Genomic DNA, 26,650 nt, shown 5'->3' on the forward strand with positions numbered 1-26,650 from the left:
CTAAGGTAAGCAAAGTTTACTTACAGCAGAACCTCAATTATCTGCATTCTGAATTATCTGAACAAGATTGCAAGGTCCCAATGCTTGGCTAAACTGTGTTATCCGGCATTTGATTATCCGAACAAAATACTCCCGTCCCGTGTCATTTGGATAATCAAGGTTCCTCTGTATATCCTTCCCTTCTTAAGAACCATCTTATTCCAAGAATTTCACAGATCTGCTCCAACCTCAAGTAAAACTAATCACCTCTTCCTAAATTATGGTGTTTCTCTTCAACTTCAGTAGATTCATTTCAGAGATGAAAGATTTATTTTATGGAGAGAGATTGAGCATTTTAAAACTATACTTACTTGAACTTAGAAGCATAAGGGGTGATCTGATAGAGGTACAAAAAGTGCTAAAAAGGATTGACAAAGTCAACATGGAACAAACGGTTTCTCTTCTGGTGCAAGCTAGAATGAGAGGTCATAGTTTTATGTTAAGGGGTGGAAGTTTTAAAACAGAGATGAGGTGGAATTACTTCTCTCAATTACTTCACTATCTCAGATTGAGGTAGACTCCAGGACACAGAACAAATTTGAGGAGGAGATAGATGGATTTAGGTCAGTAATAGGTTAAAGGGTATGGGCTGTGGCATGCAAGTGGAGTTGAGACCAAGATAGATCAGACAAGATCCTATAAAATGACAGAGCAAGCTTGAGGGGCTGAATTGCCTACTCTTGCTCCTAGTTCTTCTGTCCTAAACATTAAAATAATCTTTGACCCCTTTAAACTAGAATTTATCTTGTTCAGTTGTAAAATTATACCAATGTGCTCAAAAGCGCATTAATTCTATAGCTAGGCCTCAAATTGTTTTTTAGAGAAATTCTAGGGCTACAAAAATACAAGTTCATTGCTAAATTCAGACACACAGAAAAACGAATCAATTCTTAACTCAAAAAATAGAAACCCATTTTAAATAATATCAACATATGAATCCAACAGTATGCAATCATACCTCCCCTCAACAAAGGATGAAGATGTATTTTCAAGAGGCGCTTTCATTATTTAAAAGTCCTCTTCCCATTAGGACAATGATAATATGGACAATCATTAATTACTTGCTAGCATTAAATAGATACTGGGTTACAGAATAAACATTTCTACATATCACACAATCCATAGAATGCTTGCTTTGGATTAAGTGTCTGCAATGACACTTTCTTTTCCAGGCACATGGATAATTTTCTAATCATCCTGTAATAGCCAGCGACTGCTCAAGTGAAATAAAAACCATTAAGCAGGGAGGCCAGAAATACAGGCACAGCCAATGAAATAAACAAGGCATAAAAATGGCCCAAAAAGCAAAGTATGTTGAGAATGCCTGAGCCAAGACTGACTCACAAGGCACAATTCTGCCGAGGAACAAGTCCTTGCAAGATCTTACTCCAGACAATTGAAAATCAGAGAGGCACCAGAACACATTTGGAAGTGCGAAAGGCTAATTCAATCCTTCCTGACAAACAAACAATACAAGATGCATGGGGCAGACAGGTTTCATTAAGACAAAGAGACCAGGTGTATGTTCTGGTACAAAATCAGTCATCCAGACGAAGAGCAGACACATCAAATGGTTCACTGTTAAGCAAGCAATTGAGGGCGATTAACGGTATTTCAAGGTGCTAAAAGCGATTAATATGATACCTCTGATTGGTCAAGCCCTTGGTAAGTTTCAGAGGGTAGCCAGGAGGGTATAAGAACCCACCCTGGCAGGACTTGGCTGGATCTCTCACTCCAGGCTACCTAGAGATACTTTGGGATATTGCAATGACCAAGCAGCTCACTCTCTGACCAGAGAGAGAACCAACCAACGAAGAGAGGAACAGACTTGAAAAATGCGAACAACCAGCAAAGGTCACATCTATCTGTGGAGTAGTTCAAGTTTCTAACAAATCTGATGGTTAGAAATAGAGTTGTTAAAATTACAAAATTTAATTCTTACCTTTGTTGTCTTCAAATAAAGTTGCAACCTGTTTCACTGACTGCAGACACATGCTGTGTCATCTTTTCCTGATAAGTGCTCAGGTGCCTGGATAAATTAATATTGCATACACTAGTCGAGTAGTCCGCATGGTCTTAGAGACACCCTGTTCTGGACAACAATATGCTAATGGATCTGGCTTTTTTGAAACAATCATAAATGCTTGTCCTGAAAATGTTCCCAAGAAAATCATATGATTATGGTCGGTGTAAATAACAATATTGTCCTCATTACTGGTAATGTATATGCCAAAATATTGATCAACTGGCACAAGATTAAAGTCTTTTTTTTGTAGTTGAATATCTTTTGTTGATGTAGTAATTTCTTCAAAAATAATTGGCAGACCATTCAATCCCATGTCATCTTTGTGCAATAAAACAGCCCTCAAACCAATGTTACAAACATCAACAGCCAGTTTGATCATCTTTGCATAATTTGTCACAATGTTGGTACAGCTTTCATATTTTTAAAGACAATTTAACACCCATTCTTTCATTCAAATTTCCTGCCTTTAGGAGTGCAACAACAGTGCTCGAGTTTGATTGAATCCACTCATGCCAACATAATGCATAATTTTGTCTTCTACATGGGAAAATTAAAGTAGTCTGTACTTTTGCTTCTCTAGGTGTGACTTGACCTTGTCCCACAGTATGGTACAAAAAGTTACCTTGGGTCTGGCATATTCACTCTTAGCCAAATTTATGACCGATTTTGCTTTTTGTAGTCAAACAATTCAATCAAACGTGTAAATATTCTTCCCAGGTTGGGCTAAAAGCAACCAAATATAAACAGGAGATTGACCAATCCTTCAATATCTTTTTTGGTTAACCATTGAAACATTGCTGGTGCATTTTTTGTTGCAATTGACACAACTTTGCATCAATTAAATCCATCTGGTGTAACAAATATTAAGATTTCATGGGCCATTTGGTTAAAAGAACTTGCCAATTTGCCATTTGTAACTTGATTTTAGGAACAGGTGTGTCCAAATAATTTGACACAATCCTCCAGTCTTAGTATAGGATGTAAGTCAATTTTCATAACCATTGACTTTACAATAATCAATATGGAATATTTGTGATTCATCCAGTTTTGGCACCATTATGATGGCTCCAGCTGCTTTGACTCAGTTTCATGAAGTCATTGTCCATTATCACATTTCTTCAACTGAGCAAAATGCTCTGGATTGAATCTGTACAGGTGCTGTTTTATAGGTACTGCATTCCCCACATCAACATCACGAACAATCAAAACTGTCTTTCCTGGCCTTTGTAAGTCACTTCCATAGTGTTCAGAAAGATAAGACATGATGCTATCTAATCTTTTAACTTTCTCAGTTTTTCAATTTGATTTTTGGGAAATTAACTTTTGAATTTTCTATTTCAGATTCATCCTTCCATTGCACTAGTGTTTCTATTTCACTCTCTACTTTCTTCACTATTGTAAAGACAATTTCTCTCAATTGTCATCCTTATCAAAATATTTTTTCAATACGTTGACATCACATACTCACTAACATTTTCTTCTCTCTAAAGTACTCACTACATAATTCATACCATTAAGTCTCCTCTTAATTTGATAAAATTCAGTGAACAGTATTTTTAATGGTTACCTACAGACAGGCCACAATCTTCCAACAAAATCTCTGGCCTTTTTTGCCTGCACTAAGCTTACCTTATTTATTGAATTTTCTTCAGATGCTTTTTAGTCAACTCACGTGTTAGTCTGATTCTCTCTAAAACTTGAGACATTGATTGGAAATGTTGTTTGAGCTTTCTTTTATTAACTTTCCGAAATTAATTTAAGTGGTTGTCTTACCTCATATTATTTCAAAAAGACCAAATTCTATGGACTAAATTCTCTAATAGCAAATAGTAACAAATGAATTCCCATTCCTGGTTTTTGGTAGAGGTCCTACATAATCCATTAAGACCCTGCTAAATGATTCCTCAAAAGCTGGTATTGGAATTAAAGTTACAATTGAAGCTTGGGATGCCCGCACTACCTGACAATTACGTATACTGCTTTACTGTACTTGAATGTGTGATGCTTATCTAAATACTTTTTAAAAATTGCACGCGTCTTACCTGTAAATTCTTCCATGATCACAATTTCCCTTACATTTTCCATTTATTTCCCTCTGGTTTGAATGATCCAAAATCACTGATCCCACAGTATTACTTACAAAATTCCATAATTCCTTGCAAATTCCACAAAGTCTCTGACTCAGTTCTTTCTTATGAGTTCTAAATTTAAATTGATAAGCTTCAAGCACAAATTCATAAGCATTGAGTATTACCTCTTCTACAGTTTCATACACTGCAGATTGTTTTTCTGACAAGGTCATACTTATACATGTAAAAACATTGTGGTCACTTCATATAGACAAAAATGAGGACTGCAGATGCTGGAGATCAGAGTCAAGATTAGCGTGGTGCTGGAAAAGCACAGCAGGTCAGGCAGCATCCGAGGAGCAGGAAAATTGACGTTTCAGGCAAAAGCCCTCTGTTTAGCTGCCATCTCAGTTAAGATAAAATATCTTTTGACTCCACCCTCGTTAAATTTAGACACTATCCTGTCTCCTCCACAGCCAAACCCTAAATGCCTGGAGGAAGAATTCCTCACCTTCCGCCTTGGGACCCTCCAACCATATGGGATTAATGTGGATTTCACACGTTTCCTAATTTCCCCTCCCCCCACCTTATCCCAAATCCAACCTTCCAACTGGGCACCATCCTCATGACTTGTCCTCTCCTGCTCCTCTGATGCTACCTGATCTGCTGGGCTTTTCTGGTACCATACACTCAACTCTGATCTCCAGCATTTGCAGTCCTCACTTCCTCCTACTATCTTGTTTAAATCAAATCCCTCATTGGAATGAGAATCATTTGAGTTACTGCCTCTTTCTTCAATCTAAGCTTTTGTTTTTCAATCTCATGTTCTGTAATTTCCTTTTCTTTTTGAGTTCAAATTTTATTCCATGTCTCTCTGCTTTTCAATGTCCTCTTCTTCCATTATTCTGTTTTTCTTTCTTCTAATTTTCAAGTTTTTAAATTTGTTATTTTTTCATTCCTTACTGTATTTTAGCCAATTTCAGCCATGACATCCCAATTCTAAATGTTGCACTTGAAGCTTCTCATAAAGATCTTGCTTTTATTTCTGCTGATAATGTACCTGCTAAAAATCAGTCAAAGATCTTAAGTAATCCTCTGACAAGTCTTCCCCTCCCAGAAAATGCTTGGAAACTTGAAAGACCATCTTCAAGTACTGTGCATATAACAGCTGCTATATACTGAGAACCACACTGCAGCCATTACTTTAACATGAAAGTCACAGATCCCTCTTAAATCCAATGAATTCAAAAATCCTGCCAAGAGCCCACACTTGTTATGATCCCAACTGATGTTTGAACCTGGTCTAATAGATCATATTTTCATTTGTTTTGGTTTTAACACCGAGGTCTCTTGCTGAAATGTAATTGCCCAATGTTGCAAATTTTGCTTTAACCATAAAACAGAAGGTTATTTACAAGTGAAATGAAGATAAAATAGAACAAACTAAACCATCTATTTATAAAATAACTACAAAAAAAAAACTTATCACACAATAAAAGTTTAATTCTGTTAATCTAAAAGCAGACCTTTATGAATTGAAAATAAAAAAGTTTTATACAGTGGACAAAACACACCTCTGATACAGTACCCCAAATACCAATCCTATTAATCAAAAAACAATTTCTGAAGAAAAATTATAATGGCTACAGTTAATTGTTCATTTCAAACATGGAAAAACCCATTGGTTACCAACTCAAAAACTAGAAAACTAAATTTACAATAAATATTAAAACATATAAATATATCCTACAGTCCAGAAAAGACTTATGTACAAATTACATTTCTTAGTCATATACGTGTTTGGGCTGATAGTAAGATATGAGGTTACAATCATGGAGCATGCTTTTAGTAAGTGTCATAATTCAAGTCATCTGAGATGATGAAATACAAGATCTTTATACTCGCAGGATACATCTATCATACAGTGAGGATATCATGCGCATATCTCTAAAATATATATGGACATACTGGCCATAAGACATAACACAACAGGCTTCATAGAAGGTGGTATCTGTGGATTATTTTTCATCATGATTTCCTATCTTGAGCAAGTTGTTCCCACTTACAGACATTTTTATTGAATGTGATGTTTCAAAATCCGTTAAGGCAGGCTCTACCTCTTGCCTGCTAGCAGACACAAAGTTTCCAAATTGTTACTGCACCAAAGATCTTCTATGGGATCAATTAATCAGACAGTCACATTACCTGACCTGATCAGTAGACCCAGACCTTACTTATCAAAGCATTTACACTTGGAATCCCATACTTTTAAAGAACAGTCATGACCTTGACTTGAGACCTGATCTTCATCTGATGCCCTGGCAACGATTGTTTCTGATGCAGTCCTGTGATGGCCTGCTGGACAGCATGCCTGTTTCAGATTGGAAGTCACTTGTAATATGCAAATCAGAGTCCCAGAAAGTGCAGAGGATCCTGACTGTAATTTCAGTGTAGATATTAGCAGACCATATGCTGCAGACCCTCCACCCAACAGTGCCAAACTGTGCACTGTCTAATCAGGAATCTTTAAAGGGATTACTGGAGGCTGCTCTCAAAAGTATCTGTGGAAAAATATTATTTCAAAACAATAACAGAAATACTCAGTAGACCTAGTAGCAATTGTGGAGAGAGAAACAGAGGATTGACACTTCATGTCAATGATCTTTCCTTAGAATAATTATTGATCTGAAAAACTGACTTGATTTCATTCTTCACAAATGCTGCCTGATCTGCTGAATGCTTTCAGTGTTTTCAAATTTTAAGCAACCACAGTATTTTTGTATTTTTTTATATATTAGTGACATGTGAAGTGGATCCTCTTATACTCCCAAGAAAATTATCCTTTCACAACATGCTTTCTCCCATTCTGGCTCCAATTAGCAGCTGCCTGACAAAGGGAGTCAGCTGTGACTCATTCTTCGTTGACTGATATGTGCAGCAGGATACTAACGTGATATGCTCATGTCATATTATAACATGCAAAATGCTCAGGCCGAATGCAATAAAGAACAGTTGCAATGTGCATCCTCCCTACCCCGTCACTTGTCTTTTCTTTACCTTAAGCTAGAATTCATCCCAGTTATTGTGTGTGTCTTGGAATGCTTCTCTGCAGATCCTGGAACCTCTAATGATTACTCGTATCATTGTTGTACGTTATCATGACGTTTAATGTTGAGGCTTGGTCACAACAAAACCAACGCACGTATCCTTTTTGAAATGACCAGTAACAGTTTATTACTTTGCTCTTCTACAAAACAGCCAGCTTCACAAATGGGATTGTGCAGTTTTCTTCTCAGCTTGGAGGTGAATTACATTGCTTTCCTCCCCATTTGATTAAAATGGATAAATGTTTGAGGTTCATTGGAATAATATACAACTCAAAAGAAAATGAGTCAGACCATGTATAAAATCATTTATAGGTTAATGACAAGGTTACATCTCAGGTAACATGCAATGGCAGTGTAGCTATCAGCATAATTCAGTTCCATAGCTGATGCTTTAGCTATTTTTAAATCCAGATTTTTGGTCTAAATTCAAGAATAATATTTTGTTCCACACACTTCCATTCTCGTCAGATATGCAAGACTTAATATATTAACAGTGGAGTTTCTTTACAATGTGTTGAAGCACAAAATATATCATTATCTACATTCTCCTTGCTTGTTGATTAGTAATCACTGCAAAAAAAAAGCACAACAGTTTAAATGTAAATTTCAGCAAACTGGCACGTGCAATTGTATTGATAATCACACAAAATTTTTAAAACTATGAATTTGAAATGAAAAAATGATTCTGTGTGACATTACTAACAAAGCCAGAAAAATACTTATTTTATGAAGCTGAACAATGAGGTACCACATGTAATTCTTCGATGTGCTGACAGAAAGGATCTCAGATAGTTCAGAGTTGAGGCAAATGCAATTACCCAATATTCATGAGGTAGGCTCTGCTCACATACCCTTTCCATTTTAATTAAACTCATTGATTTAATAAATTGGGAAAGGGTAGAATAAACATTCAATGATTATTCCCTTGTAGATCATTTAATAACATAAGACAAGGAATAGCATAAAAGCAAAAGAGAAAGCACACAATGTGGTGAAGGGCAGTGGGAAACCAAAGGTTTAGAAAGCTTCAAAGACCAACAGAGGGGAACAAAAAGAAGAAATAAGGAGGGAGAAGATTAAAATGGAGAGTAAGCTAACCAGTAATATAAAGAAAGACTTTAAGAGTTTCATTAGATATATAAATGGTGAAAGTAAATATTAGACCTCTGGAAAATGATGCTGGAAAAACAGTAATGGGGAACAAGGAAATTACTAAAGAACTTAATAATTACTTTGTGTTAGTCTTCATGAGTAACATCCAAACATGAAGACATGAGTAACATCCAAAAATTCAAGATAGTTGGGGGCAGAGCTAAGTATGGTGGCCATCACCAAGGAGAAGGTACTAGAAAAGCTGAATGGCCTGAAGGTGGATAAATCACCTGGACAGATGGACTACACTGCAGAGTTCTGAGGGAGATAGCTGAAGAGATAGTGGAGGCATTAGTGGTGATCTTTCAGGAATTGCTAAAGTCAGGGAGAGTCCCAGAGGACTGGAAAAATCACTAACATGACATTCCTGTTTAAGAAGGGAGTAAAGCAAAAGACAGAAAATTACAGGCTGATTAGCCTAATTTCGGTTTAAGATTTGGAGTCCATTGTGACGGATGAGATTCCTGAATATTTGGAAGTGTATGGTAAGATAGGGCAAAGTCAGCCTGATTTCATCAAGGGGAGGTCATGCCTGACAAATCTGCTAGAATTCTTTAAGGAAATAACAAGCAAGGACAGCTAATGGATGTTATTGACCTGGACTTCAAGACGACCTTTGACAAGGTGCAATACAGAAGGCTGCTGAGTAAAATAAGGGCCAAGGTGTTAGAGGCAAAGTGATAGCATGGATAGAAGCCTGGTTGTCTAGCAGAAAGCAGAGAATGGGGATAAAAGGATCTTTCTCAGGATGATGGTCAGTGACAAGTGGTGTTCCATAAGGCTCACTGTTGGGACCATAAATTTTCACCTAATACACTCATGATCTAGGTGAAGGAACAGAGCATTCTGGTGATACAAAGATAGATAGAGGGACAGGTAGCATTGAGGAGGTGGGGAGGCTGCAAAAAGATTTGGACAGGTTCGGAGAATGGGCAAAGAAATGGCTGATGGAGTACAATGTGGGAAAGTGTGAAGTCATGCACTTTGGTAAGAAGAGGAGAGACATGGACTATTTCCTAAATGTGGATAAAATTCAGAAGTGTGAAGTGCAAAGTGACTTGCATTTGTAGTCCAGGATTCTCTCAAGGTAAACTTGCAGGTTGAGTCAGTAGTTAGGAAGGCAAATGCAATACTGGCATTTATTTTGAGAGGACTTGAATATAAAAGCAGGGATGTACTTCTGAGGGTCCATTAGGCTCTGGTCAGACCTCATTCGAAGTATTGTGTGCAGTTTTGGGCCCCATATCTCAGGAAGGATGTCCTGGCCCTGGAGTGGGTTCAGAGGAGGTTCAAGAGAATGGTCCCAGGAATGAAAAGCTTAACATGTGAGGAACGTTTGAGGATCCTGGGACTATACTTGATGGAATTTAGAAGGATGAGGGGGATCTAATTGAAACTTACAGAATACTGAGTGGCCTGGACAGAGTAGATGTTGGGAAGATGTTTCCGTTGGTAGGAGAGACTAAGACCCGAAGACACAGCTTTAGAGTAGAGTAAAGGGAAGATGCTTTAGAATGGAGATAAGGAGAAACTTCTTCGGCCAACGTGGTGAATCTGTGGAATTCATTGCCACAGAATTCTGTGGAGGCCAGGTTGTTGAGTATATTTAAGATGGAGATAGATAGGTTCTTAATTGTTAACAGGATGAAGGGTTATAGGGAGAAAGCAGGAGAATGGGGTTGAGAAACTTGACAGATAGGATTAAGCGGAGCAGACTCGATGGGCTTAATGACCATTTCTGCTCCTATGTCTTACTGTCTTACATGAATTTGTGGGACAACTAGAAGAAAAGCAGAAATAAGTGGTTAAAACATTAATTCAATTTCAGTGAGAACTCATGTTTAGTTCACCAGAAGATACAATGGAATGTGTTTAGGTCTATTGTAGAATGGTTGCCAGCTCAAACAATAAATGTTTTGTTCATTGCATATGTTTATTAAAGATCTTAAGTTCTATACTTTTCTGACATGGACCATTTGGAAGATTTTAAACAATAAATGGTGACAATACATTCACTAATAGACTTCATCATACACCCAGGTATGTTTAAAAATAATTAAAATATAACTGAAGTTGCTTCCTAACACTAAATGAGATCCTGTGCAAAGGGAGTCAAGACTAGGTGAAGACTTCAGATGAAAGGCTTGAAAGCTGGGGAATAATTAGGCTCAAGAACATATATGCAATTCAATATGCACTAGAACATTCTGCTTTATGTTCTTATTTCTACATTAAATTTTTTTTATGGTTACTGAGAATTTACAACTCACGAGGTTGTAATTTGGACAAAGCTAACATTTATTGTCCACACAAACCTCTTCCCAGCTACATCATTTCATCCTATCAAATAATCCTTGTATTCAATGCTACCTTGTATACTCTACTTTCACCTTGCTAGTTGAATGCATCAACTATTCCATATGGTACACAGTTTTAAATGCTCACCACTCTGATTAAATGGAAACGCTTGTGTCTATCAACCAAAGGAAGGTGTAATTGAAGAATAAGTTGTTTACAAAGACACTCTTCATAATAAAAGTGGAAGTACAGTTAGTTCTGCTATTACCCAATAGTGGTGTTCTTGTGCAACCCTACACTATATAAAAATCACGCAATAAAATCTTAAATACTTAGTGTTAGCGATGCAATCACGTTATAGCCAACACACGTTTTGAAAGTTCACGCTCTAGAAACATTTGTCAATTGCGTTGCAGCCAATTCACATTGACGAAATGCGTGTTATAGTAGAACTACTTGTCGTCTATTTTTTAAATTGATAAACTTGTCAACAAGCATATATAGATGTGATTTTTGAATGTTTGCATTTCTGATAGATGGGACATTTTACCAATGAATTCTAGAAGCAGAAATTGCCTCAGTTCAGGTTCTTCTGCACAACTGGGTTTTGCATTGGAAGCCCCATTTATGATAATACAACAAAACCAGCTTTGTGGACATTCCCAAGTTATAGGTAATCATGTTTTCTTCAGACAGGACTATACATGAATATTCCATTAGTATGCTCCAGCAGAACGTGCAAGACTTGCGCCCACACCTCCCCCCTGGGGCGTCGGAAATGTGATAGGTGGAAAGAGGTCAAGGTGAGGGTGATAGGTCAGACTGGGGTGGGGGCGGAGAGGTCGGGAAGAAGATTGCAGGTTAGGAAGGCGGTGCTGAGTTCGATGGATTTGACTGAGACAAGGTATTTCCCCTCCCCCCACCTTGTCTCAGTCAAATCCATCGAACTCAGCACCGCCTTCCTAACCTGCAATCTTCTTCCCGACCTCTCCGCCCCCACCCCAGTCTGACCTATCACCCTCACCTTGACCTCTTTCCACCTATCGCATTTCCGACGCCCCTCCCCCAAGTCCCTCCTCCCTACCTTTTATCTTAGCCTGCTGGACAAACTTTCCTCATTCCTGAAGAAGGGCTTATGCCCGAAACGTCGATTCTCCTGTTCCCTGGATGCTGCCTGACCTGCTGCGCTTCTCCAGCAACACATTTTCTGCTCCAGTAGAATGTTGAATTTCTACAATGCACCATGAAATCCACCAAAACATACCAATTATGGCAACTTCAAAAACAATTAGCAAAACAAAATGTTGGAGAAACTCAGCAGTTCTGGCAGCAACTATGGAGGGATGAATAGAGTTAACACTCGAGTCTGAAGGACTTTTTATTTCAGATTTCCAACCACATCTAAATTTGTCTTTACTAATCTCACAGTTATTGTGTTGAAGACACACTGCTACTGATCCTGATCTTTCCAGTAAAGTAATAGTTCCATTCTGGACAAAAAAAGGGTAGGAAAGCAAATGAGAAAGCAAGTGTAGCATTGATCAATCTGGTAAGTATAACTTAATACACATAAGTGTATTAAGTTATACATAAATACACATTAAACGTTAAAATCTGTCATTCGTTGTATTTCTTGTCTGTGAAAGCTTATTTCCTAATGTTACATTTTTGTTGCACTTTTGTGTCAACGTTTCCATTATAAATTCGGTTCACATTTACGTTGATGGCTGTTTACAGTAGTCATGCTGTAATTACAACATCCTACCAGTAAAGCCTCAGTTTTGCATCTACCCAACCTCCCAGCTTATGCTGCAGTGTAACCTCTGTGCTCTCAGCAATTCTGCTCATCAGCTAATATTATAAAAAAAACTTATTTTAAACATCTTATGTCTGATATGCTTCCAGCCAAATTTTTCTCTACTATGCATTCCTGTTCACAGCTGCATTGGAAACTGACTACATAAAAAGTTCAGACTCTAATTATTGCAGTTTTTCCAGTGAAGATAATATATTCACCACTGGCAGGAGAATGTGATCTCTATGTAGTAACATTTAAAAGTAATGGATCATTAAGCCCATTAAGCGTATTTTCAACCATTGAATTAGATCATAGCTGATGTGTATCATGATTACATGGTAAGTGTTGGTTGAGGAAATTATAGTGGAAGTGTAACAATGATTACAGAATAGAGGGTACTTAAATTGGGAACTATATTAAATCTGTGATTTAATTCTTCTAACCCAGCTTCATAAGACAACACTTGTTCGTTACTCCCACAATAACTCTATAAACCTACTTTCACATAGGCATTATTTAATATAGTATCTTATTTGCATCTACAGATAAACTCTCAGCATTGCAATCATGATTTATTTGTTGAAATTACTTAATTTAGCTTTTGCTCAGTCTCCATTGCATTGTTTGAACAAATCTTGAACATTTGTTTATTAAGCCAATGGAATCATTCAACAAATTAACATTATGTAACATTAAAATTGACTGTTCGCAGATGAATTAGGGAAGCATAAGTAAATTACCTTATGCCAACATCCTGGAATCGGAAGGCCATCTGGGCCCTGTAATGGACATAGATGCAAGAATTTAATAAATGAATGACGTTATTTCGCCTTGATCAATTCGGATCGTTTTTGGGTGGGGGGGGGGGGGGGGGTGAGGGTGGGTGTTGGAGTTGGAGTCATGCTATACAGTGAGGATTGTCTCACAGACGGGATATACAAAACCTAGAAAAAACTAAGCAGGACCACCAGAATCTGAGGAGGAACCGGTAAATGTCGTTTCAAATCAGAATAATGAAGGTCCACACCTGAAAACATTAGCTTGCCTGCTTTCTGCACATGTACAGCCTGGTCAGCTGACTCTCTAGAATTTTTTTTGTATTTATTTCAAATTTCCAGCATTTGCTCCATTTTGCTTTTTGCGATTTTGATTTTGTTTTGTGGGAACACTAATAGAAGACCTATTATGAGTAAAAGTGACTAAACCATTTCTTACTCTCAATATTAAAATAGGTTGTGCAACTATTATGATATAAAGGGCTTAACAGAATATATGTTGTTTATGTATGAGTTATAAAATCAATACTTTCCATTTGCAGCTTAAACAAATAATTGAGAAATCACTAAATCACACACGGAGCAGGGGCATCTCATTTAATTTGACTTTGAAGTTCATCTTTGAAAACACAGCAATCCAATATCATTCCCATGATATTATCAGAGATTAATAGCATGAACCTAAATGAAGATCTAACTGCATTTAACTTTATCAATAACTCAACAGAAGCAGAACACCTTCAACAATGTAGAATTTCCGTTATTTTAAAATGTTTATGCCTGTTGTAACAGCATAGCTTGATGTCATGTAATCTTGAAGGTTAATTGATTAGTTATTTAGAATACAAAACATTGATTTAAATGTCATTACGTTGTTAAGTTTCACAAAATTGATATCAAACAATTATGTTTAGCAGAAAACAACAACATTCTTCTTGTATGTCATAAATTACACATTCTATGATGCATAGGGGTCAGTTATCACAGTTGGCTGGGTAGAGTGCAGTAATGCCAAGAATGTGGGTTCATTCCTGTGCTGGTTGAGGTTAACTTGCCCCCTCACCTGAGGTATGGTGCCCCTCAGGTTGAATTTACCACCAATTTCCCTACAATGAGAAAACAACCCATGGCCTTCTAGGACTAATCACTTTTACACAATGCATTGAGTGTACCTGTTTAGGACAGATAAAAACTAAATGACAGTTTAAAAAATGATATATTTCTTTTAGGACTGAAAAGGAGAAGAATCTTATTTTTCAGCGAGTTCGTAAAAGTGTGGAATTCTCTTCCCCAGACGGTGGTGAAAGCTGGGTCTTTAAATGTGCAGTTAAATAGGTTTATTCATAACAGAGTCAAGGATTATAGCATGCAGATGGTGGAGTTAAGACCATAACCGATCAGGCAGGATCTTACTGAATGGGCAGCAAGCTCAAAGGGTAAAATGGCCTACTCTTGCCCCTTTGTCCAATTACAGGTAGCTTTGGTTATTTTTTACTGGATTATTTAATTTCAAGATGCAGAAAGATTTTCAGTCTTTTCTAACTCAATACCAAATAAAGTGTATTTTATATATCTACTGGGTGCCATCAGAATCATTTACTGGATGTTTAAATATGGTAAATGCCATTTAATGGAAAACTAACCTATTTTTCCACCAAATGATAGCATATTATTTAATGGGCTTTTCTGCTTCAAATCAGTCATCAAAAAATTGAACTTTGACCTTCTGTCATTACAAATAGTCTACTTTTCCTCTGTAAAACTTTTAAACTTTCAACAGCAACTAAATCTGTGTCCATCAGTCTCACAATTCCAAGCTTAAATCTATCCAAACACATTTCTGCTTCTACCAAAGCCTCAAAAAAAGTGACAAATGATATCCGACTTGGCTGTAATTGTGAAAGACTACCTATTCTTTTCTGTGTCTGCAGTCTCAAATGTGGTTGACTATACCTTGTAGATGTCATCTTAAGACTTTAGGGAAGGAAAATTTTCAGCTTCGTCCATCTAGATGCTCCTAAAATCTATGATCAAGCCCATGATCTAATATCTAATTATTTATCTAATTTTCTTTGATAATACTCCTTTGATAACATACTTAGTATGATTTATATGTATTATCAAAGTATTATCAATACCTAGTATGTTTCAATATGTTAAAGGTACCATGCAAATCAAGTTTGAGTCATGCAGCATGGAAATAGATCATTCAGTCCAACTCATCCATGCTGACCAGTCTTCCAAACTAAACAAGTCCCACTTGCCTCTGTTTGGCCCATATCCTTCTAAACTTTTCCTATTCAAGCACCTGTCCAAATATATTTTAAATGTTTTAACTGTACCTGCATCCACTACTTCTCTGGTAGTTCATTCCACATTTGAACCATCCGCTGTGTGAAAATGTTGCCCCTTTTAAATCTTTATCCTCGTATCTTAAATCAATGCCCTCTAGTTTTGATCTGCCCCACCCTAGGGAAAAGACTTTTGCTATTCACCTTGTCCATGCCCTTCATGAGTTTATAAACCTCCATAAGGTTACCTCTCAACCTCCTATACTCCAGTGAAAAATGTGTCAGCCTATCCTAAAAATGCAAATCTTCCAGTCCTGGCAACATCTTGTAAATCATTTCTGCATCCTCTCCAATTTGATAATATCCTTCAGTAGCAGGGCACCTAGAACTGTACATAATATTCCTAAAGTGGCCTCATCAACATCCTGGACAACCCCAATATGATGACATCTCAATTCCTATTCTCAAAGATCTGAACAACAAAGGCAAACGTGCCAAATGCCTTCTTAACCACCCTGTCTACCTGCAATGCAATTTTCAAAGAACTGTGTACCTGAACTCCTGGCTCTCTCCGTTCGATAACACTACCCAAGGCCTTACTATGAACTGTACAAGTCCTTCCCTTGTTTGTTTTACTAAAATGCAATACCTCTCATTTATCCAAATCTAACACTCCGCAGTCCAATGGCCCAATTGATCAAGGTCCCTTTGTAAGCTTAGGTAGACCTCTTCACATTCAACTACACCACTAATATTAGGGTCATCTGCAAACTTACTAATCATGCCTCCTAAATTCTCATCCAAATCATTTATATACATAACAAACAATACCCTTGGGACCCAGTACTGATCTAATCTTCTTATAGCTATACACATTAAAAAATGCACTCTCTTTAGAGGAATCAAATAGTTCAGTCAAAGTAAGGTTATTATCTATAATTTCTACAAACTGTACCTTTTGGTATGCTCAGATAGTAATTATTATTGTATGAAACTGAGTAGGGCCTTATATTTTGCTAAACTGAAATAAGAGTGTTATGCAGAAAATGTTATATTTCAAAAGCAACTGGAACGTATTAAAAGTCCAAATCTATTTTTCCTTATGAAAATTTAAAATGTTAACAAAAAACTTGGATTACTTTCTAGAGGCATGGAATTTGAAAGGGGCATTGTGTCAGGTTTGAGAGTCTGAAAGGGTAAAGACTTATGAGTCCTTTAAAGACCATTCATTTATGATAATATCATATGGAACTGTGGGACTTTTAGCTTGGGACCTTGAAGGAATTAGACCTAATATCCAGGTCTGCCTCAAACACTCTGTAATAATGTTGATCATTTTCAAAGTTTGGGTGAAGATTTGTAGCTCGGGTGCTCGTTGTTGTGGTTCTGTTCGCCGAGCTGGAAATTTTTGTTGCAAACGTTTTGTCCCCTGTCTAGGTGACATCCTCAGTGCTTGGGAGCCTCCTGTGAAGTCAGCAAGTCAGTCCAGTCGGTCAACAAACACATCGACCTGGACCCAATATACCGGCCACTACAGCGGACAGCTGAAACTGACAACCGGAAGCGGCAGGGACAGACCACTATAAATGCCGGAGGAAACACCACAGAAGCGCTTCACAGGAGGCTCCCAAGCACTGAGGATGTCACCTAGACAGGGGACGAAACGTTTGCAACAAAAAATTTCCAGCTCGGCGAACAGAACCACAACAATGTTGATCATATCAATGCAACTAGTGGCTAATATACAATAAACTAATCCTTGTTCAATACATGTGCTTCTTCTAGTTAAATCAATAAATGTTTTTTCTCTACCACATTGGACCAAGCGGATCCTATAGGTCCGGATTATTAAAGAGGACGATGGCAGATGGTGAGGTGCAGACCTGGTGCAACTATACGTACAACATGAAGTTATGCTAAACTTATAAATGGCCTGAGTCAGGCTGTATCAGTTACTTACTGCATTTCTGGTTTTTATTCTCTAACGATTTTAACATTATTTTGCCAACCCATTGACTTCCACTTCCAGAAGCTGCTCGTAAACACATACCTAGGAGTTCTACTGAGTGGAAATATAAAATCAGGGAACATGCAAGTAGAGTATAAATGCCAGCATAGACTAATTGTGCTGAATGTCTCACTTCTGTACTGTATATTATTTGCAAATACAAGTGTCTTCTGTCAAATTGTTTCCTTTATTTCATTCTCTAATTTAAGTGTCATGGATGTTCCGTATAAGTAGAAATTTTACAAAACTTTAAAAAACAAAATGTGCTCTTTCCCCGAACAGCAAAATTACTGGACATATTTCTAAGATAATTAAACAGAAATCACATACCACTGGACACGGCTGATCTAACCCAGGAGGTCCTTGTTCTCCCTTTTGCCCCTTGCTTCCTTTTTTACCTGGATAACTTCTCTCGCCCTGTGGAGATAAGGACGAGGTAAATGTTTCAATCCAATCCAATGTTGATTCAAAATCAGCCAATGATTATCTGTGTACAAGATACACACTTCTTTCTCTACCTTTTATAAAAATGCAGTGAAATTCAGTTATCAGTGCAGAATGTTACATAATGCAGGAATAAATTCACAATCTGATAAAGCATTTAACCAAGTTTTACTTTTGCAGTTGCCTGCAACATTTGATGTATTTTTAAAATGCTATGCTTGATGGTTCTGTAACTATAGAGGGTGCACTTCCTGCTGCACATGTAGTTACAGTGACTGATAAGAACAGGAGTGTCTGACATCATTCACTCTGAGGGAGCTGGATCAGTGTCAATGTAAATAAAGGATGACTTGGTGATGGGCTATCAGCCTCTGTGGAGTTACTTCAGTGGTAATAGGAGTGGGATAAATGTTGTAACCATGCAAAAGCATCTACTAGCTGAAACCCAACTAGACCTCAATCAGGCACCACTATTGGCTTTATCATTGGAAAATGAGGCAACTGGAACATAAGAGTTGCAGGGTATTCTGATGGAAGTGGACACCCTTATCATTCTGACTGAGCTTGGGAAACACCGCTTGAGTGAAGGCAATTGTATAGCCTCACTCAGGGCATACTCTGAACTGAGGGACTCTAGGTCAGCCCACAGCAAAACCCCAAAACCAAACTAAGCCAAGCCTCGGCCAAACACGTAACATTTTCTTCAGTATCCAGGCCGGCAAGCCATTGTAGTTGCTGCTTGTATGCGGACTTGAGGCAAAGAGTTCCACTGGGCCTAAATTGAGTAAGAGAACCCATAGTCCAGTATCCAAGAAAGTGCACAGCCTGGAGAGAGTCCACCTTCATCTGGTTTGGAACAGTTAAATTGATTAACAACATCAAAATCAGAATCTAAGTACATGTCTGTTTAAATGGTCATGAGGTTATAATGTAGGTCCATACTGGCGCGACCATTTCATTGATCACAGAACTAGTCTTTAACGAAATTCACTCTGGACTCTAACCCGTAAGTTTGTGTAAGACCTTGGCTAGACTGAGAACATTTACAAGTTCAGGGTGGCTAGCACTGCTGCCTCAGTGGCAGGGATCCGGGTTCGATTCCCGCCTCAGGCAACTGTCTGTGTGGAGTTTGCACATTCTCCCCATGTTTCCTCCCACAATCCAAAGATGTGCAGGTCAGGTGGATTGGCCATGCTAAATTGCCCATAACGTTCAGGAATGTGTAGGTTAGGTGCATTAGTTAGGGGTAAATGTAGGGTAAGGGAAATCGTCTGAGTGGGATACTCTTTGGAGGGTCGGTGTGGACTTGTTGGGCTGAAGGGCCTGTTTCCACATTGTAGGGATTCTATGATTCTATGAAGGGTACAACTTTGATTATGAAAAGCAACTAGTTCAGTTACCACTGATTGTAGTTAAAGGTTCAGGCCAAGCTTGATCAATTATAAAATGGCTGCCTGAGTGAAATCGGAATTAAATACTCAGATGCTTTTCAGGAAGGTCTGGAGATTATCAAAGGAGCCAAGGCCACCATGCATAATGACCAGGAAGCAATTCAATGATTCTGCAAGGCCTGTCTTGTGCCATTTGCCTTATGGACAAAAGCAGAGGCTGAAATCAGAAGGCTGGAAAATGAAGGAATCAAGTCAGTCCAGTCTGTGGAACAGGCAGCACTGGTCATTACAATTGTGAAGCCCCAACAGAGCTTCGTGGGCATTTTAAGCAAATGGTAAACTGCTTTTCTCAGCTGGATAAATACCCAATCCTTTGTATTGAGGATTTATCTGTAAAGCTGGTGGTGGTGGTGGGGGGGGGGGGGGTGAGTATCCTTCATGAAGCTGCGTGTACTTGCAATTACAACTGGATGAGAATTCTCAGACATATGCTAAATTAGGGTTTGTATCAATATACAAGACTGCTATTTGGCATATTGTCAGCCTGTGCAATATTTGAGCCGGACAATGGAGAACATTTTACAAGGTCGCCATTTATCTAGATGGTGTGCTAATAACAGAAGACCAAAAAGGAGCACTTCAAGAACTTGGACATAGTCCTTAGATGATTCTCCCAGGTGGGAATATGTTTTAGGAGGGAAAAATGTGTGGTCCAGGCACCCCAAGTGACCTTAGGCTACAGAGTTGACAAGACCAGGTTACACCTGTTGGAAGGTAAAGGGAGGGCGATCAAAGGTGCCCTGGCTCCTACATCTGTAAGGGAGCTTAGGTCTTTCCTTGGGCTGGTGAATTACTATGGAACGTTCATATATAACCTGGCCTCCATTCTGGCAGCTTTGAATGAAATCTTAAAGGAAAAGGGCAGGTAAGCCTTGGAAATGGTTGCGTAACCAAGGCATAGCTTTCAGGGAAATGAAGAAACAGCTATCAGCCTCTCCGGTGTTGGTACACTATGATTCCAAACGAGATCTGGAATTGACATGTGATGCCTTCCCGTACAGCATTGAGTTAGTATTAACTCTCAGCTGGCCCAATGAAGAGGAAAACCTAATAGCATATGCATCCAGGATTTTGGCGAATGCAGAGTGTACATACACCCAGATAAAGAAGGAAGAAATGGTATCAGGAATGCCAGTGCTGAACACAAAACTCTAAGTCATAGAAACAGTTTACTTCGTGGGACAAAATTTGGTATCAGAACTACAGGAATGCCCCTACATGGGTAAGGGGCATGGTCGATGCGAGGACAGGTCCAGTGACATATAAGGGCGGCACGGTGGCACAGTGGTTAGCACTGCTGCCTCACAGTGCCAGAGACCCGGATTCAATTCCCGCCTCAGGCGACTGACTGTGTGGAGTTTGCACATTCTCCCCGTGTCTGCGTGGGATTCCTCCGGGTTCTCTAGTTTCTTCCCACAGTCCAAAGATGTGCAGGTCAGGTGAATTGGCCATGCTAAATTGCCCGGATGTGCAGGTCAGGTGAATTGGCCATGCTAAATTGCCCGTAGTGTTAGGTAAGGGGTAGATATATGGGTGGGTTGCGCTTCGGCGGGGCGGTGTGGAGTTGTTGGGCCAAAGGGCCTGTTTCCACACTAAGTAATCTAATAATGTTCAGGTTGGTGTGATGACCCTGAACAAGCACGTGGACCATATGAAAGCTGCAAACTCGCAAACATGCCCAGACTCTCGATAGACTTGCCGATCGTTCCAGAACCCAGGGGTTCTCCCTCTCCAGCAAGCATTGAAGATACCTCGGAATCGGAGATGGACATAGTGGAGGTCACCTTGGCTCCTTTGCCACCTGAAGATGAGAATGAATTTCTTTCGAGATGCTCCAGGTGCAAGACGCAAACTATGGTGCATTACACAACGCCTGTATCAGAGGAGGAGTTGGAGGAAACTGACCCGGTGCTAAAACACCATAGGAGGAGTTAGAAACAAAAGGCCTGTGCCCCAGATTCAGAAGGGGAAGGAATGTTGTGAGTGTAATGATGTCAGCGAGGTGGACTTCAGAGAATGAGTTCCCTGATTGGGGCTGTTAATCTGGTCCAATCAGAAAGTCCTGCTTGACATACAAGTACAGGAGTAGTCTGCTCCTGGGCCTGGCCAAACTGACCATAAACTGGTCCAGGCAGCGGGCTATGAAGGGGGTCATTAGAGTCAATTGCCTGCCCCTCTTCCACGGTTACATTAGAGCCCAGGTGTCTCTGGAAAAGGAGCACACAGTGTCCACCAACACCTGGAGTTGTTCAGGGAGAAGTGGGCGCCGCAGGGAGTGGAGTGTATTATTTCCCCATCCAATTCTATTTTGATTTAATCCCTGCCCTCCCCTTCACTGATCACACAGCATTGCCCTTTGATGTGAAGGGCACTGCTTGTCACTGGCCACTCAGGTGTTTCTTTCCTTCCTGGTGGTGGAAACTGAATAAAGATTCAAACACCTTGTAAAAAGAAAAAAAAAAGAAAAAAGAAATGTGCAGGAGTCTCTTCTTCATGGTGGTGGAAGTTGAATAAAGATTTGCACACCTTGTGTCTTTCACTGTGTCTCACACCTGTACAACATGGGTGCTGGGGAAAAATAAGCACCACCACTGTTAGGCGGTAGTGTGGGGGTTTTAGAAAAGAAAAAAAAAGTGTTAAAAAAAGTCAGACATTCTGTTCAAAAAAAAAAGAACAGGAGTGTCAGATGTCCTGTTCACTAAAAAAAAAAACAGGTGTATCGGGGTTCTGCTCACTACAGTAGCTGATCTGTGCCAACTACATCAGTGTCATGTACTACGGATGTGTAAATAAAAGTTGACTTGGTGACAGAATGCCAGCCTTCATATTTCAGTTATTTCAGTGGGGAAAAAAAGAACAGGGGTGTCAGATATCCTGCTCACTCAGAGCTGGCTCTGAGGGAGCTGGATCAGTGTTAGGGTCTCTCCATGTACAGAGGAACCTCGATTACCCGAATATCAATTATCTGAATATCAGATTATCCGATGGAGATCTCGAGGTTCCAATAGAAACATTACATCAAAGACTTGTTACCAGCACCGATCTCATCATTTTGTTTACGGTGATTAAAGTAAATTCGGCTCACCGAGATGCTGCCGAGAACTGTCCTGGACATCGATGGGAGCCCAGGCACCATCTCCAAATGACTGACCTCCCGCCCTCGCTCTCCCCCCCCCTCCACACCTTCCCTGTAGTTCTACACAGGGGTGTACTGAAACCCCCCTTCCTCAGATAATCTCTTTAACATTGTCCTGTGCAGGGCAAAGGTGGAACCTGTCAAAAAGATGTGTTTGTGGCAGTGTCTGCGACCATTGCTGGGACTCTACATTCAATATCCTGGGAGGTTACCATAGAACATAGAACATCGAAAAGTACAGCACAGAATAGGCCCTTTGGCCCACGATGTTGTGCCGAGATTTAATCCTAATGTAAAATATAGTAACTTAACCTACGCACCCCTCAATTCACTGCTATCCATGTGCATGTCCAGCAGTCACTTAAATGTCCCCAATGACTCTGCTTCCACCACCACAGCTGGCAACGCATTCACAACTCTCTGCATAAAGAACCTACCTCTGACGTCTCCTTTATACCTTCCTCCCAGTTTCTTCAAACTATGACTTCTTGTACCAGTCAATCCTGCCCTGGGGAAAAGTCTCTGGCTATTAACTCTATCTATTCCTCTCATTATTTTGTACACCTCGATCAGGTCTCCTCTCTTCCTCCTCTTCTCCAGAGAGGAAAGTCCGAGCTTATTCAACCTTTCTTCATAAGGCAAGCTATCCAGTCCAGGCAGCATCCAGGTAAACCTTCTTTGCACCCTCTCCAAAGCCTCTGTATCTTTCCTTTGGTAGGGCGGCCAGAACTGGACACAATATTCCAAGTGTGGTCTCATCATGGACTTGTAGAGCTGCAGCAAAACCTCCCTGCTCTTAAACTCGATCCCCCTAGTAATGAAAGCCAAGACACCATATGCTTTCTGAATAACCCTAACCATTTGGGTGGCAATTTTGAGGGATCTATGTACTTGCACACCCAGATCCTCTGTTCCTCCACACTGCCAAGAATCCTGTCTTTAATCCTATATTCAGCTTCAAGTTCAACGTTCCAAAATGCATCACTTCACATTTATCCAGGTTGAACTCTATCTGCCATTCCTCAGCCCAGCTCTGCATCCTGAATATGTCGCGCTGCAGCCTGCAGTAGCCCTCTATACTATCGACGGCACTTCCAACCTTTGTGTCATCTGCAAATTTATTAACCCACCCCTCAACCTCCTCATCCAAGTCATTTATAAAAACTACAATGAGCAGAGGCCCAAGAACAGAGCCCTGTGAGACCCCACTCAACATGGACCTCCAGGCAGTATACTTCCCATCTACAACCACTCTCTGCCTTCTGTCAGCCAGCCAATTCTGAATCCAGATAGCCAAATCTCCCTGTATCCCATACTTCCAGACTTTATGAATGAGCCTCCCATGGGGAACCCTATCAAATGCCTTGCTGAAGTCCATATACACCACATCCACTACTCGACCTTCGTCAACCTGTCTTGACACCTGCTCAAAGAAGTCAATAAGATTTGTGAGGCATGACCTGCCCCTCACAAAGCCATGCTGACTGCCTTTAGTCACACTATGCTTTGCCAAATAGTCATAAATCCTATCCCTCAGAATTCTTTCCAAAACTTTGCTGACCACAGACGTAAGACTGACTGGGTCTGTGATTGCCAGGGATTTCCCCATTACCCTTCTTGAAAAGAGGAACAACATTCGCCTCCTTAGTCATAAATCCTATCCCTCAGAATTCTTTCCAAAACTTTGCTGACCACAGATGTAAGACTGATGGGTCTGTGATTGCCAGGGATTTCCCCATTACCCTTCTTGAAAAGAGGAACAACATTTGCCTCCTTCCAAACCTCCGGTAGGACTCCTTTGGAGAGTGAGGAGGGAAATATCCTCGTCAGCGGCTCAGCAACCTCCTTTCTCGCTTCCTGGAACAGCCGAGGATAAATCTGGTCTGGCCCTGGGGACTTATCAATCTTAATGTTTTCCAAAATTTCTAGCACATCATCTTCATCAATCTTGATCTGGTCAAGACTGTATCCCAGCTCCTCTAAGTTTCCATTTACAACAAGTTCCCTTTCCTTGGTGAAAACCGAAGCAAAAAACTCATTTAGGGCTTCCCCTATCTGTTCAGACTCCACGCACAAGTTCCCTACGCTATCCCTGATTGGCCCTACCTTCTCCCTGATCATTCTCTTATTCCTCACGTATGAGTAAAATGCCTTTGGGTTCTCCCTAATCCTTCTTGCCAAGCCTTTTTCATGCTCCCTCCTGGCTCTCCTCAGTCCAATTCTGAGCTCCTTTCTAGCAAGTCTGTAATTCTCTAAAGCTGTGCTAGGATTCTGGGTAATCCAAGATGGAGGACGGGAAAAATTTCTAGCTGTAAGAGCTGCTCCTTTTTTTGAGGTATTTTAGGTGTTGGAGGTGATTTCCTCAAATTCCAGGAGCAGCAATTACTGTTTTATATGCTGTTGCATTGTTTTGGAACTTTGGAAAAAAAAAGTCAAAACAACAGCAGTTTAAAAGGGAGAAGGGCAGACAAAGGAAGCACATGGCGAGGACAGTGCAGGAGAGAGAGAGAGAGAGAGAGAAAGAAAACCTGCACAGTTACTGCCTTTGCTGTTTGAATTCGTGTATCGCTGCACATCGGAGTGCATCTGGGAAAATCAACAAAAAGTGAAATTCACAACTAATCTTGGAGGAACTGTTGGGCGAAGTTCACAGCACAGAATCAGATAAGTTAATTGTTGTTTTAAGTCTGTCCAATAGAAAGGCTGCAGTAGTGGGTATAGTGGATTCTTTCTTGATTAGATGTTTTTGGAGATAAGTCTCTTGATTAAACTTAAAACATAAGCCATAGCTATTAATTTAACCTGGGGCAGTGTTTGTAGAGGAATAAGATGGTGTTATTTTCTGTGTCTGTAGATTGTGAAGGAGTAAAAATGGCCTTTACAGTGATATGTACTTTTAGTCAGATGTGGGAGTTTAAAGAGAGTTTAAGGGTTACTGCAGATTATATCTGCCATAAATGCTGTTGGATGCTAATCTTATCAGAATGAGTGGATCGGTTGTAGAGACAAATAGAAGCGATGAGGTATTTTCAACAGCAACAGTATATGATGGATGGCAGCTATAGAAAGGGGGGAAAAGTCTCAGATACAGTCACATAGTTGGGTTAACTCCAGGAAGGGTAAGAGCGGTAGGCAGCTAGAGCAGGAGTCTTTTGTGGATATACCCATTTCAAACCGGTACGCTGTTTTGGAAAATGTAGGGGATGATGGATTCTCAGGAAACGTAGCACAAACAGCCAAGCTTCTGGTATTGAGACTTGCTCTAATGCAACGAGGGGTACATCGGCTTCCAAGAGATCAATTGTGTTAGGGGACTCTGTAGTCTGAGGTACAGACAGACGTTTCTGTGGCCAGCAGAGAAAAAGCAGAATGGTGTGTTGTTTCCCTGGTGCCAGGATCAAAGATGTCTCAGAGAGGGTGCAGAATGGTCTCACGGGGGAGAGGGGCCAGCAGGAGGTCATTGTCCACATTGGAACCAATGACATTGGAAGGGAAAAGGTTAAGACTCTGAAGGGAGATTACAGAGAGTTAAGCAGAAATTTAAAAAGAAGGTCCTCAAGGGTAGTAATATCTGGATCACTCCCGGTGCTATGAGCTAGTGAGGGCAGGGATAGGAGGATAGAGCAGATGAATGCATGGCTGAGGAGCTGGTGTATGGGAGAAGGATTCACATTTTTGGATCATTGGAATCTCTTTTGGGGTAGAAGTGACCTGTACAAGAAGGAATTGCACCTAAATTGGAAAGGGACTAATATACTGGCAGGGAAATTTGCTAGAACTGCTGGGGAGGATTTAAACTAGTAAGGGGGGGGGGTGGGACCCAGGGAGATAGTGAGGAAAGAGATCAATCGGAGACTGCAACAGTTGAGAACAGAAGCGAGTCAAAGTCAGGGCAGGCAGGGACAAGGTAGGACTAATAAATTAAACTGCATTTATTTCAATGCAAGGGGCCTAACAGGGAAGGCAGACGAACTCAGGGCATGGTTAGGAACATGGGACTGGGATATCATAGCAATTACAGAAACATGGCTCAGGGATGGACAGGACTGGCAGCT

The 26,650-nt window shown here is 39.9% G+C and overlaps 1 protein-coding gene across 3 annotated transcripts in view; it reads right to left on the reverse strand.

The window, feature by feature from the left end:
- Window positions 1-7,341: 7,341 nt before the first annotated feature.
- Window positions 7,342-26,650, reverse strand: part of LOC122556638 (collagen alpha-1(XXIII) chain-like) — a 229,667-nt gene continuing 210,358 nt past the window's right edge. For all 3 annotated transcript variants that reach the window (XM_043703584.1, XM_043703583.1, XM_043703582.1), the window contains 3 exons: window positions 17,895-17,981; window positions 13,230-13,268; window positions 7,342-7,811 (listed from right to left, as the gene is read on the reverse strand). In XM_043703584.1, the coding sequence (XP_043559519.1) occupies window positions 7,809-7,811; window positions 13,230-13,268; window positions 17,895-17,981 (129 nt within the window). In that variant the 3' untranslated portion in view covers window positions 7,342-7,808. The remainder of the gene's footprint in view (window positions 7,812-13,229; window positions 13,269-17,894; window positions 17,982-26,650) is intronic.

This window comes from Chiloscyllium plagiosum, chromosome 14, assembly GCF_004010195.1.
Source record: "Chiloscyllium plagiosum isolate BGI_BamShark_2017 chromosome 14, ASM401019v2, whole genome shotgun sequence".
Lineage (NCBI taxonomy): Eukaryota > Metazoa > Chordata > Chondrichthyes > Orectolobiformes > Hemiscylliidae > Chiloscyllium > Chiloscyllium plagiosum.